Here is a 20493-nt window from a genome sequence, read left to right as displayed (position 1 = left end):
CTGGAGTGTAGTCTGGCCCATGGGACTATTTCCATGCAGGAAATCAACTTCCCTAACAATTGGGAGAGAATGGCCAGTGTAACTACACGCTCCCTTTGGACCTGAAGGACCAGGGCTCGCTGTCCTGACATTCCCAAGATAGACTGTGCATAGTTTTGTGTCTATGACCGCGCCTAGGTGAAGAAGGCGGGTTGAGCGAACTGTCTGGCTCTTTTGAAAGTTCACCGAGAACCCGTGGTCCTGGAGGGTCTTGACAGACAAAGCCAGGTCCGATTGAGCCATCTGAACAGAGAGGGACTGGATGAGTATGTTGTCCAGGTAGCACTGAATGCATACCGGAACTAACCTCAAATGCACGGTCAGCGCCGTCAAGATCTTTGTAAATGCTCTTGGAGCCGACGAGAGGCCGAACAGTAAGGCTCTGTATTGGTAATGGTGGTTTGTGTAACAGAACCTGAGGAACTTCTAGTGGTCGGGAAGGATGGGAATGTTGAGGTATGCTTCCATGAGGTCAATAGACATCAGAAGGTCTCCCCTCCTGATGCTGGTCAAGATGGACAGTAGCGTTTGCATCTTGAATTTCTTGTATGCAAGATGAGAGTTCAGCCCCTTTTGGTTAAGTATTGCTCTCCATCCTCCAGAAGCTTTCAGAATGACAAAGAGGATGGAATAGAAACCCCTTCCTAGTTGTCCAGCCGGATACTGGTTCTATGGCTCTTATTTCCAAGAGGTGCTAAATAGCCTCTGTCATGAGAGCCTTCTTGACCATATTTTTTGACAGTGGACAAGAAATGAAGTGCTCTGGGGGGTCGGATATGAATTCTAGAGACAGACCGCACCTGATTGTGTTGAGGACCCAAGAGTTTGTGGTGGTGGTCTCCCATTTTTGAGCAAAAAGAGTCAGTCTGCCCCCAATTGGGGAGGCTTCCCTGAAGTCATTTGGATCTTTTGAAGGGACAGCCCCCCTGTGCCTCGAAAGGGCTGTTTGGTCTGAAATTGAGGCCTGGGTCTGTCTCTGATCTCGGATCAGTCAACCTGACAATCTGAACTGGGAGGGAAGGAGCAGGAGGGCAGAGCAAACTCCCATCCTGACCCTGATCAGAAAGACTGTCTATGGGTGTATGGGGTAGGCCGTCTATCTGCCCATCTAAGAAGGTGAGACATCACCTTACGTTTGTCCTCGTTTTCCACCAAATAAGGTGTCAAGGCATCTCCAAGCAGCTGACCACCATGGTACGGGGCAGCCACCAAGTGCCACTTGGATTTAACATCCACTTGCCAGTGTTTGAGCCACAGGAGCCTACGAGCGATGACATTGGAGGCTATGGCTCGAGACAAGAATCTGGCAGCATGTGGTGACGCATCTGCCATGTATTCTAAAGCAGCCACTAACTTGGCTAAGTCCTGGTGCATTTGGACTTTAAGTTGGCAGAGCCAGAGAAGGGAGGTTCTGGCAAAGAAGGAGGTGGATGTGGCTGCCTTTACCACCCATGCTGAGGCTTGGTGGGTCCTGCAGAAGGAGAGTTCAGATTTTCTGTTCTCCACCTTCAAGGTTTCAGCCATATCCCCTGGCACCGTGGACAAAAAGTTGGGTTAGAGGTTCATCCACAGTAGGAACCTCTAGCACTTCCGACAAGGCTGGGGCTACATTAAACAGTCTCTTGTCCATCCCCCCCAGTGAGGGAAAGGTGCCAGGCATTCCCCATTGTTTCTGCATTGTGTTGAGAAAGAGAGGGGGACAGAGGATGTGGTGTTCAGTGACAATAGGCTCAGAAAATACCAGACTTGTGTCTTGGCTGGTGGATGGACCAGGTTGGGGAACTTGGTCAGGACCAATCTTAGCAGTAGTGCTGGCCTTATGGAGCAATGATTGAATAGGCCCACAAAGGGAGGAGGGTCCAGAGCAAGATCCTCATCTAAGAGCCTTGGTGGAGCAGTGGGCTAATGCCTCAAGTAACACCAGCTGCCTGCAATCAGTGCAGGTTCGAGTCCCACCAGGCTCAAGGTTGACTCAGCCTTCCATCCTTCCGAGGTAGGTAAAATGAGGACCCAGATTGTTGGGGGCAATAAGCTGACTTTGTAATAATGCCGCTTGGGGGGGCGGGGCAAAAGCCCTAATAAGCAGGCATATACATAGAATGAAGGCTACTGCTAAGCTTGTAAGCCGCCCTGAGTCTTCGGAGAAGGGTGGGATATAAATGGAATTAAAATAAATAAATAAATAAAATAAATACTGAGAATGGCAGGTCCATCGGGTCGTACTCCTCAGAGAATGATACTCTGCTGCGAGGAGACAGGGTGGAAGAAATAGGATCAGAAAAGTCTGGTGCTCCTGACTGAGAGAGATAAGACGGGGTCATTGAGGCCACCAAATCGGGTCCAGACCTTTGTTGGTGTGTCGAGGCCAACCCCTGGGCAACTGCCTGGGAGATCAGGGCCTGTAATTGCTCTGGTGACCACACTCCCTGCACTTCTGAGGGTTGAAGACCGGCTGCTGTAGGCATAAAGGTGGCCTCAGGTCTTGACTGTATCACTCTGGGGATGGGAGGAGCCAGTTGAAGGTTGGGTCCCTGGGTGAAGAGAATCATCTCCTCCTGTTCAGCCCTGGGAAAGTAGCATTGGCCAGTGTCCCCTTCCAGAAACCAGGCCCTGTAGGCAGACGAGGTGGGAGGATCGAGTTGTGGGCCAAGTACTGAGTCCTCTGCGAGAGGAGAGGAGACATGGTCAGAGCACATTGTGCCTTTTTTCTGGGCTTTGGAAAACCAAGGCCTGGTGTCTTCTGCTGGCCTCTTTCTCTGCTGCTTTGGAGGGCCTGTTGCCAGAAATGGCCTTGGCCTTGAGTTTCCCAGTGGCCTCCAGCTTGGAGGACTTGTGCTTTGGCTGCCCAGAAGTGTTGGGGGCACCGTGCGAAGACTGAGGTGCCATGTTGTCTGCCATCACAATCGGAGATATCTCACTGGTATGCTGAGAGGGATCTCAAGTAGAGGAGCAGAGTACTGAACTGTGGCTGTGTGCCACCTCACAGGGATCAGCAGGTACTCTATGGCAATGGTGGCTCCAGGACCAACTTAATGGACACTGGCACACCTGCAACGCTCCTGATGGCCTTTTCATCTGTGAAAAGATGATTTGGTGGGTGGATTTAATTATCTTTTTTTCAGGCGCTGATCCTGGTGCTTCTGCTGAGCCCTGACAGCCCTGCAAAAGGAAGGAAGGAAGGAAGGAAGGAAGGAGATGGGAATAAGAAGGAGGGAGGGGAAAAGGAAGGACACCCCTCCCCGATGGTAACCACAATGCTAATGCGGCCATCAATGAAATTGAGTTTGACACCCCTGATATAAAAAGTTGTTAAGTGGTTTTACCATTGACTATGCTTGTCAGAAGATCACATGACCCTGGGACACTGTGACCGTCATAAATCTGAATCAGTTGCCAAGCATCCGAATATAAATCATGTGATCCTGGGGATGCTGAAACAGTCATAAGTGTGAAAAATGGTCATGAATCACTTTTTTCAGTGCTGTTGTAACTTTGAACAGTCACTAAGCGAACTGTTGTAAGTCGAGGACTACCTGTACTTTTATCACTTTTTTCCTTTTTTTTGGTCAAGTTTTTGACACCTTGCTAGGCGACTGGTGGTACTCGGATATCCTAAAAGTGAAAAGGTTGAAAAGCCTTGCTGTAAAGAATGGTTGCTGGAATTGGGTATGTCTAGTTTAATGAAGAGAAGGGTGAGGGGTGACATAATAGCAGTGTTCCAATATCTAAGGGTTTGCCACAAAGAAGAGGGAGCCAAGCTATTCTCCAAAGCACCTGAAGTCAGGATGGGAAGCAATGGATGAAAACTAATCAAGGAAAGAAGCAACCTAGAACGAAAGAGAAATTTCCTGACAGTTAGAACAATTAATCAGTGGAACAACTTGCCCCCAGAAGTTATAAATGCTCCAACTGGAAGCTTTTAAGATATTGGACAACCGTTAGTCTGAAATGATATAGGATTCCTGCCTCAGCAAGGGGTTGGACTAGAAAACCTTCAAGGTCCCTTTCAACTTTGTTATTTTGTTATACTTTAAACTGAAAATGAAAAGTACTTTATGTAAAGACATTTACATTGACATATTTATGCACTGCGCCATTAAAATCCTGGTTTATTGCATAAATAATATTTACTATGAAAATATCATTGTTTATTTAATAGATTTTTGGATGAGAGATATTGAAACAGCTCTGAAAGTCACTATTTTTAATTATCTTGCAGCCAGATAAAATTACACATGGAAGGCCCTGTTTATCACTGTCTTGTCTTAATCAAATTGCCCTTTACAAAAATCTCCCAGGCTTTGGTTTTATCCCTTATCTGAATAAAATCTGCAGAATATTTGACATGAAACTTATTTTTAACCACACTATTATATGGCTATGACATTTTTGAGAAGAAGGGAGGAATTCTTTATCTGGCTTTCGCTGGGAGATAATTTCTCTATCCTCATGGAGTTAAGCCCACCAAATGTAAATGACAAAAGACGCTTGAGTCAAATTTCTCGATTTTACTGCATTTCCTAAGATTAAATAAAGTTTATGAAGCTTATTCAACCAGTCTTTGCTAAAATGTCAGAAATAATATGCAAAAGAAACAAAATATAGTTTTCTGCTTTCAGAGAAGACGTGTAGGCAAAAAGTGAGTAGGAACTGAAAGTGGAAAATAGAAAAATGAATCAACATTCCTTTATCCCACCTAAGTAAGTGAAATCAATCATAACCAAATCCTTCCTTTGAATCCTTTTGGGATTCAAAATATGCAGATGATCAATCAAATAATTTATCAGTATGGCATTTATTTTGATCTGAAAATAAACTGAGCACTACTGAGCAGTCATCAAAACATATAGAAAAAATGTGCTTCTATGCAGCACTATTCTTTTGTATTATTACCCCATTTGCCTTCCTAGAATAATGGACTTTAAAAAGAGGGACAGGAAGACCAAATGATAAATACACTTGCAATAAGAAAGGGGCCTTACCCGGATATAAGCATCCTGCTGGTGTTTGGCAAAGTACAACATGTTGTCCAGGGCTAGCATTCCTGGGGGAGTCTGAGTAAAATCCATTGCTGGGTTTACATGATTCTGCAAAACATAGAAAAGGTAACATTAAAGAAAAGAAAGACACAGCAATACATAAGCATTTTTTTGGCATTTATTATGCCAAAACAAAACATTTCACTTTTTATTTTTACTTTTCTACAAACAGAAACAAACCAATATTAGGGACAGGAGAGATGTAACAATTTTGTCTTATGCTTTTCCTCATACTTATATCTGTTTCCTTTCTTTCAGTTCATGTGGTTAAACAAAAATGTGTTGGCTTACTCTGTACTTCTCTAATTGTCAAAAAATATTGATTAATGATTTTAAAAGGCTAGCAACTAGTACAATCCTCACAGACCTAATTTAGGATTGTTTAAAGAATGAGATCGAGAGAATTCTATGCCATTACTTACTGGCAGGTAAAAGTTCCACCTATACTCAAGTTAGGTTTCATTTCTCTTAGGGAGAATTGAGACCTGATAGACAACTACAGGTTTAGTTAACCTCAAAACCTGGTTCCAACAGTTCCCTACCTCCCTGATTCATCTGGGAGGCGTGGAACTTTTATCAGGTAAAGCAGGGAGATGTTCCTGTAGAACACCTGATTCATGAAGGAGTATTACCCAATAAAACTCACAATGCTATCTTGCTTTATCATTGAATTTCCTTTCCACAGTTCAAACTCAGAGCCTGAATCCAAAGGATGCTCACCCAGATAGTGCTACTTATTCACAAGGGATAGAAATAAGATCAATCCACCCAGCAGATTAGCCCTGGGAGTACCCCAGCAAAAATCTCCATTTAAATTAGGCTATTCTCCATTTTCCAAGATAGTCAACTAATCAGCAGGTATGGTGGAGGTAGTAGAGGATATAAATGGATCTTCTGTTTTCTCATAATTTCCCCTCTGCTACAGAGAAAAGTGAAGAATATATTTTGAAAGGTTGAAACATTGCACTTTTTCACAACAGTAGTACAGCAGAATTTTTAAAAGCCTAAGAAACCAGCAGCAGACCAAGAATTTTCTCCTCCACTGCCATGAATGTTTCTCTTGCCATCACATCTCCAGGCTGAAAGGAGAAGGTTCTTAACTCAGGGTCTCTGGTCATGTGGATCAGTTCTTCTGCCTCTTGTCCCTCCACTCTTCATGTCCACACTCATGAATTCTAAGGGACTGAGTAACAGGAGGCACAGGTTTAAAAGAAATAGACTTCCCCACTACCCTACATAGAAAAGCTCTAATCAGGAACCAGCAGGGAGTGGGCATGACTGCAAAAGCACAAATGATCTACTAAGAACTCAGCAGTCACTGGGAGTGTCACCACCAGTATAGTTGAGAAACTACAGGTAACAGGTGCCATGAACTGTGACATAAAAGAAAAGGGGGGGGACTGCTTCAACATTGGAATACCTGAAGACAAATATATGATGTCTCTGCAGTGATCTTGTGGTGAGAAAAACTAATTTGATGAAGATACATTAGGGTGGAAGGGAAGGGTTACTGTCAAGCTTCAAAATTTCATATTTGATTTCAGCAGGTATTATTTCTTCACTTGCCAATACACAGATGGGGAGGTATGATTGGAATTTGTAGTAGCTAGTGTGGGAGACAAGGTCACGCTAGAAGGTTGCTAGGAAACAGAATTTTCTCATAATTATCTGGTGCTTAATTGGGGAATGTGACCTGCACTGTCAGGAGGGAAAGGGAGTTGCTATACTTTTACTATACTGCTTTAGCACTAATTTAATTAGAACTGACTTCACATCCATTAGTGCCGGTATGCTATTCTTAAATAAATCTGGCATTAGAGATTGCAAAGTCTCAGGTGTGCTTGTTTTGCTGGGATCATCAGCCAGAACTATGACATTACATCAGCTCTAATTAAAAATGAAAATCAATTAAGGGATCCTGAGCCCTTACACCCGATCAAGCCACCTCTGAAGGAGCGGTGAAGACTCAGGGGAAGATGTCTGAAAGGAGGAAGAGGAAAATTTCAGAATGGAAAGGGCCAGTGGGCTGGAGGCATTTGACAAGAGGCAGCAGTCAGTCAGTCAAGCAGCTGTGGAAGAGACTTGGAAGTGTGGGGATGGGAGCTGGAAGCAGATTCCCTGAATGTGGTCTAGCCAGCTTGTGGCAGTCCCGCCGAGCCTGTTGCCTTGATCCAACCCAAGGGCAGTGACTACTGCAACCAGGGAATAGGCCAGCCCCCAGAGAGACACTTCTTCTCATTTGGGTGCAAGACTAGGGCTCAGGGCTGCTGGTCCTCAGCCAACAACCAACTGCCCAGAATGGCTGGCTCACTGTTGCTGCAACCGCTGATGCCAGCCACCCAGCTTGGGCTTTTCCCCCATGCAGGGGGATGGATTCCAGGCCCTTGGCCTGCACCCAGTGTTCAGTAACCTCTACCGCTAAAAGTGACTTTGATGGAATCCCAGAGAAGCTGGCCTTCTTCCTGAACCAGGTGTGGTCACACCTGCACTGGTTTGGCCAGATGTATTCTGATGATGAGGCTTGCGTGGAGGTTATAGTTGTGAACCTTGAGGGAGAAGCCACGAATGGGTGGTTGTCCTACACGATGAGGGAGCTCCCAAGCTAGGGGATGCAGATGTGTTCCTGGGACAGCTCACAGCTCAGTTCGACATCCAATACAAACCTGATGAGCTGAGGCTGAAGTCCGAACTGCCAGGCAGGGGAACAGACCCATAGCAGAATACATCAGAGAATTCAGGAAGATCGCAGGGAGGCTGCAGCATTGGCCAGAGTGACTCCTGACTCAGTACTTCCAAGAGGGGTTGAGTAGTGACCTGTTCCACTTGTGACTAGCCTGAGGGATCCCAGACCAGCTCAATGACTGGTATCAACTGGTGACCATTGTGGACCTAGACCTGATGGAGTACAAGGGCTGCATCACCCAAAGAAAATCCAAGAGAAGCATGCACAAGGGAGAAAGCAGCTGGCAATGGCATCTCTTGCCTCTGCTGAAGCTTTGAGTCACACCCCCATTCTGTGCTTCCACTGCAGCAAGGAGGGCCATCGGGCAGCAGTGTGCCCGGCACCTAGAGAGGGCCCACTGCTCCTCCCCCTCCAAAGCCTAAGAAGCCACCAAGCAGGGGGAAAGAAAAGTCACAAGAGGTAGCCCAGATCATTGAGGTATCCCCCCGAGAGCTATGTAGAGGGAACCCCAATCAAAGAGAAGCTGCGAATGACCCTCTATGACAGTGACAATGAGGGAGAAAACGGCCCAGCCATTTAATCATCTCACACCTAAAGTGGACATTGTAGCACCCTGCTCAGGGGCAAAGAGGGTGATGAAAGAACTTATAGACTCGAGTAGCACTTGATGCTTGATTAGCCAGCCCATGGTACAAAAGTTAGGACTGCATGTGAGAATGCTTAGGAAGCCTGTGAAATTTGAAAGTTGATGGCACCTTGGTGGAGGACAAGGCCACCTCCTATTTAGCCCATGCAACTGATGCAACTGATTTTGGGGGGCCACCAAGAGACTGTTCAATTCCTGGTTTCCCCAAAAATGGCTGAAGAGATGCTTGGCTTGCAAAGTGGGGGCTCTAGATTTATTGGCAGAGAACCTCAAAGCGAATGGTTATGAAGAGGGGAAGTACCAATCTCCCTGAGAAGAAAAAGGGGAAGCCTGAACCAGGGGGAGAAGTGAGGAAACTCCTCGAGCGCAGGAAAGCAGCATCAGAGAAGGGGAAGGAGCAGCAGGCCATCCCAAAAGAGTACCGAGATCTCATGGAGGTGTTTAGTGAGAAGGAGTGCAATGTTCTGCCCTCTCACCATCCCACAGACTGTGTTATCGAGATCCTACCTGGAGTGAAGCTCCCCAAGCCGAAGATTTACTCCATGATCCAAAAGAGATGAAGGAGCTGAGGATTGATAAGAATTTAGCGAGGGGGTTTATCCAAGCTGTGAAATCTCAAGTGGTAGCACTAGCACTATTTAAGGAAAAGAAAGATGGCTTGCTGAGATTGTGCATTTATTTCTGTGGGATTAACGGAATGTGCATGCAAAACATTTGTTCCTTCCCCCTCATGAAGGATATATTGGGACATTTAGCCAAGGGGAAGATATTAATTTAGACCTGAGAGAGACATATTATCGAGTGAGAGTCAAGGAAGGCAATGAGTGGAAAACTGCATTCAACTGCTCCATTGGGAGCTATAAATTTAAAGTGATGTCTTTTGGACTACAGGGAGCCCTGGGCATATTTATACAGCTCATAAATGAGGTGCTACACAAACATTTATACAAAGGGGTTTTGGTGTACCTAATCCTCATTTACACTGAGAATATGGAAGAACATGTGAAACTCGTGCGACAGGTACTGAAAAAACTGTTGGACGCTAAATTGCATGCTAAGTTGTCTAATTGCGACTTTCACAAGTCAAGCGTAGACTACCTGGGTTACTGAGTCTCGTGCAAAGGGGTGGCAATGGACCCAGGGAAAATGAAGTCCATCTTGGAATGGCAAACCCCTTGCACCCACAAGCAGCTACATAGTTTCTTGGGGTTTGCAAACTTCTACAGGCAATTCATTCCCTCCTTTGCTGAAATAGCCTTGCCAATCACTGAACTGCTGAAAACAGGGAGAGAGGGGGAAAGCAGCCCCAGCCAAGTCAACCCTTGAACTGGATGATGGAATGCCAAGCAGCATTTGAAAAGTTGAAAGGGTTATTTGAAGCTGAACCAATTCTAAAACACTGAGACCCAGAGGAACCTTTTGTGATTCAGGTAGATGCTAGCAATGTAGCCGTGGGGGCAGTCCTCCTTCAGCCGAATAAGGAGGAAAACTAGCAACCATGTACATACACGTCTCATTGGTGGGCTGTATGGGAGAAAGAGGCTTTTGTGGTATGGTGGGCATTATTAACTTGGAGGCTATTCTTAGAGGGGAGTAAAGCCCAATTTAAGATTGGGCATAAAAATCCATGAGCATAAAAATCTAGAAGCCTGAAGACGCCCTGTAAGCTCTCATCCAAACAAGTCCAATGGGTGCAATACTTCAAACGATTTCATTTTGAGTTAAAGTACATCTCAGGGGGAAGAATTTTCTTGCCGATGCCTTATCCTGCATACCTCATTACAAGAGCACTCGGGGGGAGGTGGTGAGTTCCACCATCCCCACCAAGCAACAAGTGGCACAGGCTATGACCAGGTGGCAGGAGAAGAGGAGGAACTTACTCCCCCACCAATGCTTTTGCCCAACAACTGGGCTATCAACCAATGCATGGTTTGTGGCTCATCAAAGAGAACTGACCACGAGGGACAGGTTGGCATGGAAGGGAGGCAAACTGTATGTCCCCAACACTCTATGAATGCAAATCCTGCAGCACAGCCACGACACTAAGCAGGCTGGGTTCTTTAAAAATTCTGCACATTGCTAACTGTCAGTTCTGGTGGCCAAGGATGAAAAAGGACATTGAGAATTATGTGAAAAGCTGCACAGTTTGCACAGCCAGCAAGAGACCACCAGGGAAGAGCCCAGGGCTATTGTAGCAGGTTGCTGACCTGGCCAGATGCTGGGCGGAGATAACCATGGACTTTATTGTGAAACTACCTGAAAGAGGGGGGAGCACTGTGATTTGGACTGTTGTAGACCTGTTCTACAAACAAGCTCATTTTATCGCATGTGCTAGGCTCCCCTCAGCCCAGAAGCTAGTGAAAATATTTGTGCAGCAGATCTACTGACTGCATGGAGTGCCTAAATGCATCATGTTAAGGCATAAATCACCTTAGTAGAGGGCGAAGGACCGTACTTCAGAGAATGCATGATGTGCATGAAGGAAGGAAATAAAACACGATGCATAATCTTACTAAATACCTTTTAATTACAAAAATATAAAAACTAAAATATAAAAACTAAATATATATTATAAAGAGAGCTAGCTGACTACATCCTAACGTAACAGACAGTAACAGCAAAGTGAAAAACAATAATGAAAACACTGTGAGAACTTTTTCTAGACATGCGCACTAAACAGACTGAAACCATAACATAACTAGTCATATGGGGTTCACTATGGTTACCAGATTAGTTATCACAACAGGTGCAGAGAGCAGGGGAAATGTACAGTTAGAAATGAACTTTTAGTAAAAAAAAACGTGCAGTGACAAATTCAGACCATGGGGTCCATAATTTATTGCTAAATTATGGAGGGAGTTTGTGAAGTTGATTGGATCCTCCAAACGGCTTAGTTTAGCTTTTCATCCGAGAATGAATGGGGCCATAGAACACAATGGTGGAACAGTACCTGCATTGCTATATCAACTACAAGCAAATGAACTGGGCAGAACTTTTGCCATTTGCAGAGGTGGCATATAACAATGCTGTACATAGCAGCACCAATTTCACCCCCTTTATCCTTGGGCATCTTAACTGAGTGGGTAGATTCATTCCAAAATGTTTGGAGTGACGCAAAGAAAACTTTAGCCAAAACAACAGAGAGGCAAAAGAAGCAGGCAGACAAAAAGCGAGCTCACCAAGGAATGTTCCATATAGAGGATAAAGTGTATCTATCTACTAAATACATCAAGTTGAGACAAACTTGCAAAAAGCTCGGTCCCAAGTACATAGGCCCCTTCCCTATTGTGAAAATCATAAACCTGGTAATAGTAGAGCTCAAACTGCCTAGATTACAGGGTAAAGTATACCCAGTATTTTACTGCAGCCTACTGAAACTGTTTCATGACTCTACAATGAGACCAGGGGGAATGGCAGTCCCTGATCCAGTAATAGTGGAGGAGAGACACACTATGAAGTCAAATGAATTTTAGACTCCAGAATCCACAAAGGGAAGTTACAGTACCTAATCCAATGGAAAGGTTATCTGATGTCAGAGGCTAGATGGATAAAAGCTCAAAATGTGAGAGCTGATTGCTCGGTAGAGCGATTCCATAATAAGTATCCCTAGAAGCCAGGACCCTCACAAGAGAAGTAATGTGTATATAATGGCTTCAGGGTTCTCCCAGGCTTTAGAGGGGTCAGCCTGTCAAGCTTCAAAATTTCATATTTGGCTTCAGCAAGTATCCCTGGAAGTCGGGACTAACGCAAGAGAAGTAATGTATATATATAATGGTTTCAAGGTTCTCCCGGGTTTTAGCGAGGGTCAGCCTGTCAAGCTTCAAAATTTCATATTTGGCTTCAGCAGGTATTATTTCTTTACTTGCCAACATATGCAGATAGGGAGGTATGAGGTAAAGGAGTTGCTATACTTTTAATATACTGCTTTCGCGGCAATTTAACTAGAGCTGACTTCACAGTATGCTAGTGCCAGTATGCTATTCTCAAATAAATTTGGCATTAGTGATTGCAATGTCTCAGGTGTGCTCGTTTTGCTGGGCTCATCAGCTGGAACTATGACAGTTACATTGTTCTAAAATATTATTTATTGACAGAATAATAATTTGTACCAATATGCTCCTGGCAAAGCATGGGAAGCATAACAAAGATATTGCAAAGTATTTTTGCAATAACAACTTTGCAGTAATTGCTATAAAGTAGGGAAAAGAAATTAACTTTTGCACAAGATGTGAAAAACAGGTGGACCATTTGGAATGTTATATTAATAACATTGCAATTTATAAACCAAATTTTAGAGAAGTAAATGAAATTCTCATAGCCAACTTTCTCAGGATTCTGCTAAAGTAAATACTGCATATATATTAACTATTTATGGGGTCCTTGAAAATGCAAAAAACAAAACTGTTTTCCAGTGAATTCTAGAAGGAACTGAATATAACCTTTAAATACAGTAGCAAAATTAAATTACAAATATTAATAATGCAAGCACACCTTATTTAATTTTCTTTCCAATAATCACAATATTCAGTACCACACTTATTCCAGTTGAAGAGGATTTGGTTGTGATATAGTCATGCAATGAACATTTTTCTATTATAACTATAATAAATGTAAGGGCAAAGAGTGAATACATTGAAGAAATATAGGACTGCCCAATTATATTTTAAAGAAAGTCACATCACCTAGGAAAAATAATTTAAAAATCTGTACAGAGATATCACTGAAGTGATAATTCAACTGATAAAAGCTTTTTTACTTCTGCAGAATATTTTTTGGGGGAATAATTCATTCCAAACTAAGAAATAATTTGGAGTGATTTTTAAGGAGTGATTTTATCACTTAGCCAACAATTAAAGTTTCTTACCGGGTATGCTACCATTCTAAAATCTTTTATTTAAAAAAAAGTTTATAAATATATGTTAAACAATATTGTTAATATTTGCTAATATTCTATTTTATATTAAGTATTCTTATTGATTGATGGATATTTCATATTTGTAAATTGTCTCTCTCAAAGAGGTTTTTTTTAAACATTATTTGTGAAAGAAAGCTTGCCAGAGCAAAGATTATGAGTATGAGATGAGATTTGATCATACTAGTATTTTGACAAAAATATCCATATCTAATTGATAGAATGATTTCAGGTCATAATAAAGTTTATAAATATGTATTTATTTGTTTTATACTAAAATCATAATCCCATTTTTATTGAAAACATACCTAAAAGTTGGAGGAAGTTGCTTTATATGGAATATACTTTCTAAAAAGGCCCACCTATGGAATACTGAATAATATCACGAGTATTTTGAAATAAGAAATGAGTGTTTTTATTGGCAATGATAATAAAATTTTCCTCACTTACACATAACTAAACTATTAAATTGTGTTTTTCAATTAGCGATTTAAACCATGTTTTAAACTGTTTTAAAGCAAATCATTCCATCAGAAAGAATTGAATTCAGAGCTTACGTGGAAGGTAACTGGCACTGAAAACTGATATGATACAGAACAAATAATGCAAAAATTATCTTAAATAGTGGAAGTACGTGCATTTAACTTTAACTGAAATTATTTAATTAATATACATATAACTGGCTACTAGATTTTAGAGGTTGGCTTGTAGATCTATAGGTGCCAATATAATCTATTATATCACATTACTACATTTCTAGAAGTTACACAAACAATACTGTAGGAAGTCAGCACACCCCCCCCCCCATGAGAACGGAATATTTTGGGGAATATTAAGAGAGGCAGGATAGAATATTTATTGTCTAATCTCTAGAGACAAGAATTTTAAATTCTGTGAGGAAAAAAATGTTAAAATAAACCATAAAAAGATAAATACCTTCACCCTAGTTTGCTTGGCCAGCAAAACAAGGTGAAGAGAACTGTGTTCTTTTTTTCTCTCCCTGTGACTTAAAAACAACCCAAAGTTGTCAGGAGGGAATGTTTTCAATTCATTTAGAGGAAAAAATTTAATTTTTGCATTTTACTGTATGTATAAAGTGGATTTCATCTGTTTCTTCAACAACTACAGTATTGTTTTTTCAAACCCTGCTTGCAAGCTATCCACCATTATTCCATCGCTCTATTTCTTATTCTCTGCTCTCCATTCCTCATGTCAGACCAACAACGCCTTTTCTAGGAGGGTCACCCACAAAGGGGGGGGGAAGGTGGTCCTGTTCTCCTATCTTTCAGTCCTGCACAGATGGCTCCGCAACCTTTGGAAACAGAGCACACTGACCCAGATGTTGGGTCAATATTCCATATTGTTCTCTTACTTTGCTTCTTCTTAAGCAAGAATCCTAAATAAAACATGAACACTCAACTTATGACTCATGTAGAAATTGAAATATCAGGATGGTCTTAAAGGGCAGCCCAATACAGTATAGAGCAAATTATAATAATCTGAGTAAGGTATGACTAAGTTTGTCATTTAGTCAGTGACTAAAATGTTGTAGGTATACAACTGATATACAGGCAAAGCTGGACATAGGCTTTTCCAGTCATAGACTCTGCCTGCTCTTCTAGCTCCTCCCTCAAGAAAGGTAAAACAAAAGCTACAACCTAACCAAAATACATTTTTATATAACCAAATCCCAACCCCTCACGCCTGGTGAAATAAGTCTCCCCCCCCCGCCGCATGCATAGAGAAGCCTATTTCCTGATTTTGTTGCCCTGATATGTCTGGAGGTGCAAGTGGGTCAAGAGTTCCTGCAAGGCTTACTGAACCTCTGCATCAATTATGCAATGAAGTGCTTGTATTTGTATGAGTGGTGATAATCAGATGAAAGAGGACTTCACTTCTAAAAATCTAGCAAAGTGCTAAGATCAACTATGAGGGTGAATCTGCAAGTGACTCGAAGGAAGGAAGGAATTTAAATTTCAATAATAGAAGAAAAAGTTAATTAAAGAAAAAAATTAATTAAAAGTTTGATTGGTTTAAACACTTAAAGTAGCATCCTAATCGTTGATTTAGGAAGGAACATCATTTTCACTATTCCTTCTACAATACTTATCGCTCTATCTTGATATTGTAATGAATATTTCTCATACCATTTTTCACTGAAAGTTTCATCACTATTCTAGCTTAGAACAGGAAGAAAAAATATAGATACTTTAAGAATTTAGCTATTAAAGCAATATTGCTAAAAACTCACTGCACTAATCCATGTAATTTGGCAGGGCTCATGTCCTTAAAACATGACATACTAGAAACTTTTTTTCCAGCTTTATTTTAAAACAACTCTTTCCTCCAATGTAAATATCTGTCTATATAATTATTTTATTAGATAATTGAACTGTTATATCTGAATAGATGAAAAAATCCTATGCTAAACCTGCATCTTACTTCTCTAGATTGAATAGCAGCTTTCTATCCAACCTTGGTACTGTCCTTGGGGTTTTCAAATACTTTGGCCACCTAATGAGAAGGAACGACTCACTGGAGAAGAGCCTAATGCTGGGAAAGATTGAGGGCAATAGAAGCAGGGGACGACAGAGAATGAGGTGGTTGGATGGAGTCACTGAAGCAGTAGGCGTGAGCCTAAATGGACTCCAGAAGATGGTAGAGGACAGGAAGGCCTGGAGGAACGTTGTCCATGGGGTCGCGATGAGTCGACGTGACTTCGCAACAACAACAACAACAACAACATCCAACCTTAAATATCAGGAGGGGGAAAAAAGAATAGTTAAGTAACTATTCTCCTATTTTTGCTTTATTTTTCTTTTCTAAAACAACTGAAAAGAGGCCACAGAGAAATTTCCTTTCTAACTGCCCTACATCCAATGTTTTGCTTCCTTTCAAGCGCATAGAGAAATAGCTTTATTTTCAAGTACATAGAAAAATGGTTTTTTTCATTGTATACAAAAATATTTTTGAGATCAGATAGTAAGAGCCAGTTTGGTCCTAGCCCCATTTTAGGAATGCAAGCTGGCTAGGTCACTTTAGCCGAGTTATTCTCTCTCAGCCCACCTCACCACAGGATTGTTGGTGTGGGTAAACAGGAAAATGAAGGAATATTAGATATGTTCATCATCTTGATTTATTTATAAAAATAATAAAGCCAGGCTAAAAAAATTATAAAAATCTAAATCTAAAAGTATGAGTCTTAGTCCCATCTCATTTAGTAGTGCCAATCTTCAGTGGATTCCAGAACATATTTGCATCTGATAAACTATTGTACAGCTACCAGGTTAAATGGCTCTGCTAGAAGCTTGCTGACCTCTAGTGGTACTCCACAAAAATAAAATATAAAATCAAAAGTTTATTCTCAACTAAATCATATTTTTTTCTTAGAAATAAATTGAAATAAGACATCTAAACATTATGAATACCACTATAGTGCCTTTCCCCTAGAAAAGATGCATTTTTTTTATTGAAAAGTTTTAAAGTACAGTTTTCCATTAAAAAAAACAACCCCCTTCCCCCTCCCTATACCCCCCCTACCTCCCCCAACCTCCCTCCCTCCCCTCCTCCCTCCCCCCCCTCCCCCCCTGACTTCCCAGAGCTAAATACAAGGTATATGTATATAAAAAAGCAATCATAAACAACCATATACTAAAAACTATAGATTCTAAAATCCATCACTCTCTAGCTTATATAGGATAAAACACACCTTAACCATGATAAATATATATAAAAAAACTAGAATAAAAAAGAAGGAGAAACGAAAGAAGACTCATTCGAATGCTACATAAAACTTCTTGACCCTATACTTGTTCTGGATAAATTCAATCCATTTTCTCCATTCCATAATATAACGTTCTTGCGAATGATCTTTCAAATAGGCTGAGATCTTCGCCATCTCTGCCAGGTCGGAAACCTTTAAAGTCCATTCTTCTATAGTCGGCAGTTCCTCTTTCTTCCAATATTGACCTATCAAAAGTCTTGCTGCCGTAACTAAGTTCAACATCAACTTAGAGTCCACAACTGTAGCGTCAACAATTATTCCCAACAAAAAAAATTGCGGACAAAACTTTATCCTCCGTTTAAAAATCTTCTGCATATTCCACCAGACTTTTATCCAAAAAGCCTTAACCTTCTTACATGTCCACCATATATGAAAATATGTTGCATCTTCATCGCCACACCTCCAACATTTAGGCTGGTATTTCGGATACATACTTGCAAGCTTTTTGGGATCTAAATGCCATCTATAAAACATTTTGTAAAAGTTCTCTCTTAGATTTTGAGCTTGAGTAAATTTTACATTCCTCACCCAAATCTTCTCCCACGTGTCCATTGTAATAACTTCCTGGATGTTTTGGGCCCATTTTATCATGCAGTCCTTAACAAGCTCCGTTTCTGAATCAATCTCTATCAATGCAAGATATGTCCGTTTAATATGTGCTGGTCCCTGGTTTCTAATTTGCTTTATCAAATTTTCATCAGTCATTGTAAATCCATTTTTCTGGTCTTCTTTCCACCTGGCCCGTAACTGAATATATTGAAACCAAGTTTGGACAACCTTCTCTTCTCGCAACAGGCTATATGATTTCAAGCACCAAATATTCCTTTCCAAACTTAAAATCTCCTTGTACGTAGTCACATCATGTTTAAAGCCAGCATGTATATTTTCTATTGCGTGTTTTGGAATTGCCCAAAATGGTATCTTACTGCTTAACTTATGTCTATACTTCTTCCAAACTCTCAGCAATGCCTGTCTTAAAATATGCATCCTAAACACAGTATCTACCTTCTTATCATACAACAAATATGCATGCCAGCCAAACAACAGATCATGGCCCTCAAGATTTAATAACCTCAATTGCGTCAAATTAATCCAATCGCTTATTCCTACTAATGCAGCAGCTTCATAATATAATTTCAAATTAGGCAACTTAAGGCCACCTCTCTCACGAGTATCCTGCATAATCTTAAGTTTAACTCGTGGCTTTTTCCCTGCCCAGACAAATTTATTGATACCACGCTGCCATTCCTCCAAATTAGAATCTTTCTTAAGAATCGGTATCATTTGAAATAAAAATAAAAATTTGGGCAGGACATTCATTTTCACTGCTGCAATCCGTCCCAGCAAAGACAATTGCAATTTATGCCAACTCTCCAATTCTTTTTGAATTTTCCCCCATAATTTTTCATAGTTATTTTTATATAACTTTGTATTAGAGGGCGACAAAATCACCCCCAGATATTTAACCCTTTTAACAATCTCAAATCCAGTTAATCCTTCTAAGAGAGCCTTCTGTGAAACTGTCATATTTCTAGCCAAAATTTTAGTTTTCTGTATATTTACTTTAAATCCAGAAACTTTCCCATATTGTGTTATTATCTCCATCAGGTCCACAACAGAGTTCTCTGGCTGGGTCACTGTAACAACCAGATCATCGGCAAATGCTCTCAATCTATAATCCTGATCTCCAACTTGTATTCCCTTAATTTTTTCTGAATTCCGAATCTTGGCCAATAGTATCTCTAATGTTAACACAAATAACAAGGGCGATAACGGACACCCTTGCCTTGTGCCCTTCTCAATATTACATACTGCTGTCAAGCTATTGTTAACTATGATTCGGGCAGTTTGTTTTTGATATAATGCCCTAATCGACTGTAAAAAATTTTCCCCAAAATCCATTTTATCTAAAACTTTCAACAAAAATTGCCAATTCAATTGATCAAAAGCCTTTTCAGCATCTAAAAAGATTAGCGCTGCAGAGATCTGGTTGTGCCTTTCCAAAAACTCTAACACATCAACTATATGTCTCACATTATTTTTCATTTGCCTACCACTAATAAACCCCGTTTGATCCCCATGAATCACCTGTTGCAGGACCCTCATCAGTCTATTAGCCAAGACCTTAGCAAATATCTTATAGTCTGTATTTAAAAGCGATATCGGTCTGTAATTTTTAACTTGAGTAGCATCCTGGTCTTCCTTCGGAATCAAAGAAATAAAAGCTGTTCTCCAAGACGGGGGCACCTCTCCCCCCCTCTGGATTGTCTGGAACAGTTCCTTTAACGGTTTTATCATCTCTAATTGCAAGTTTTTATAATAGGCCGCAGTCAAGCCATCAGTACCTGGTGCTTTATCCACCTTCAGTTCCTTAATAGCTGTAAAAATTTCTTCTTCTGTAATCAGTTGATTAATCCCCTCTTTTTGTACTTGCGTAAGAATCGGAATGCTAGCATTCTCCAAATATATATCAATATCTTTTATATTAATTTCCTCCTTAGTATATAATTTCGAATAAAAATCCACAAAAGCATCCTTAATAAAATTCTGTTGAAACACAACCCTTCCTTTATACTCAATCTTATCTATATTAGAGGCCCTTTGCTTTTTCCTCAGTCTATAAGCTAACCATCTGCCTGGTTTATTAGCGTTGCAAAAAGTATTGTGCCTAGCAAACCGCAGATTGGTTGCCACTTGATCTGCCATTAATTTATCAAATTGTCGTCTTAGCAATCTGAAAAGATGCATTATTATGAACCAACTAATTTAACTTACATTTCCTGCATAATATCCCTTTTTAGAAGTTATTTTCATCTTCCTTGCTATATCATATTCAGTTCACTACCTTTACTACAATCTAATAGAAAGTTCACTGCCTTAAGTAGTTTAATAATGTTCCTTATTTTTCTTTTAAAAGACTACTAATATGTCCACTCAAGATCAAAGAAGAATGTTCACACTAATTTAGAAGGCATAATGGGAACAAAATTGCAAGACCAAACCAATAATGGTGACCAATAATTAGCAAATATTCTATCTGCTGATAGAATTCTTTCACATGGATTATTTTTATTGGTAAAATAAAAGCCAAAATTTAATCAAAATATTTTATCCCAAGCAGAAAACCATGGTTAAGTTATTCATGTCATAATTATTATTATAGCTAGGTCATAAATACCATAATTATTACTTTCAGGCAAACAGAATCTTGAGGGAATGACCATCCATTTTTTGGTGCTGACTCTATGATATTCCCTAAAGATAACAAACAAATGAATTGATAACGAGCCTATAATAACCAATCCCATAAAAACATGTGTTAACCTTTTGTAAATGTTTTCCACATTTTTGTTTAATAATAATTTCTATTTGTATAACTTTGGAAAAGGC

At 40.7% G+C, this 20493-nt stretch overlaps 1 protein-coding gene across 2 annotated transcripts in view; it reads right to left on the bottom strand.

The window, feature by feature from the left end:
• Positions 1-20493, bottom strand: part of ELMO1 (engulfment and cell motility 1) — a 320050-nt gene that overhangs the window by 126525 nt on the left and 173032 nt on the right. The window contains exon 11 of one of the 2 annotated variants that reach the window (XM_083378295.1): positions 5022-5126. The exons of the other annotated variant lie outside the window; for it this stretch is intronic. Within the exon in view, the coding sequence (XP_083234421.1) occupies positions 5022-5126 (105 nt within the window). The remainder of the gene's footprint in view (positions 1-5021; positions 5127-20493) is intronic. 2 annotated transcript variants of the gene reach the window in all.

Source organism: Vipera ursinii (genome assembly GCF_947247035.1).
Source record: "Vipera ursinii genome assembly, chromosome: Z".
Lineage (NCBI taxonomy): Eukaryota > Metazoa > Chordata > Lepidosauria > Squamata > Viperidae > Vipera > Vipera ursinii.
The sequence above is the reverse complement of the archived record's forward strand: the minus strand, read 5'-3'. Positions and strand labels throughout refer to the sequence as shown.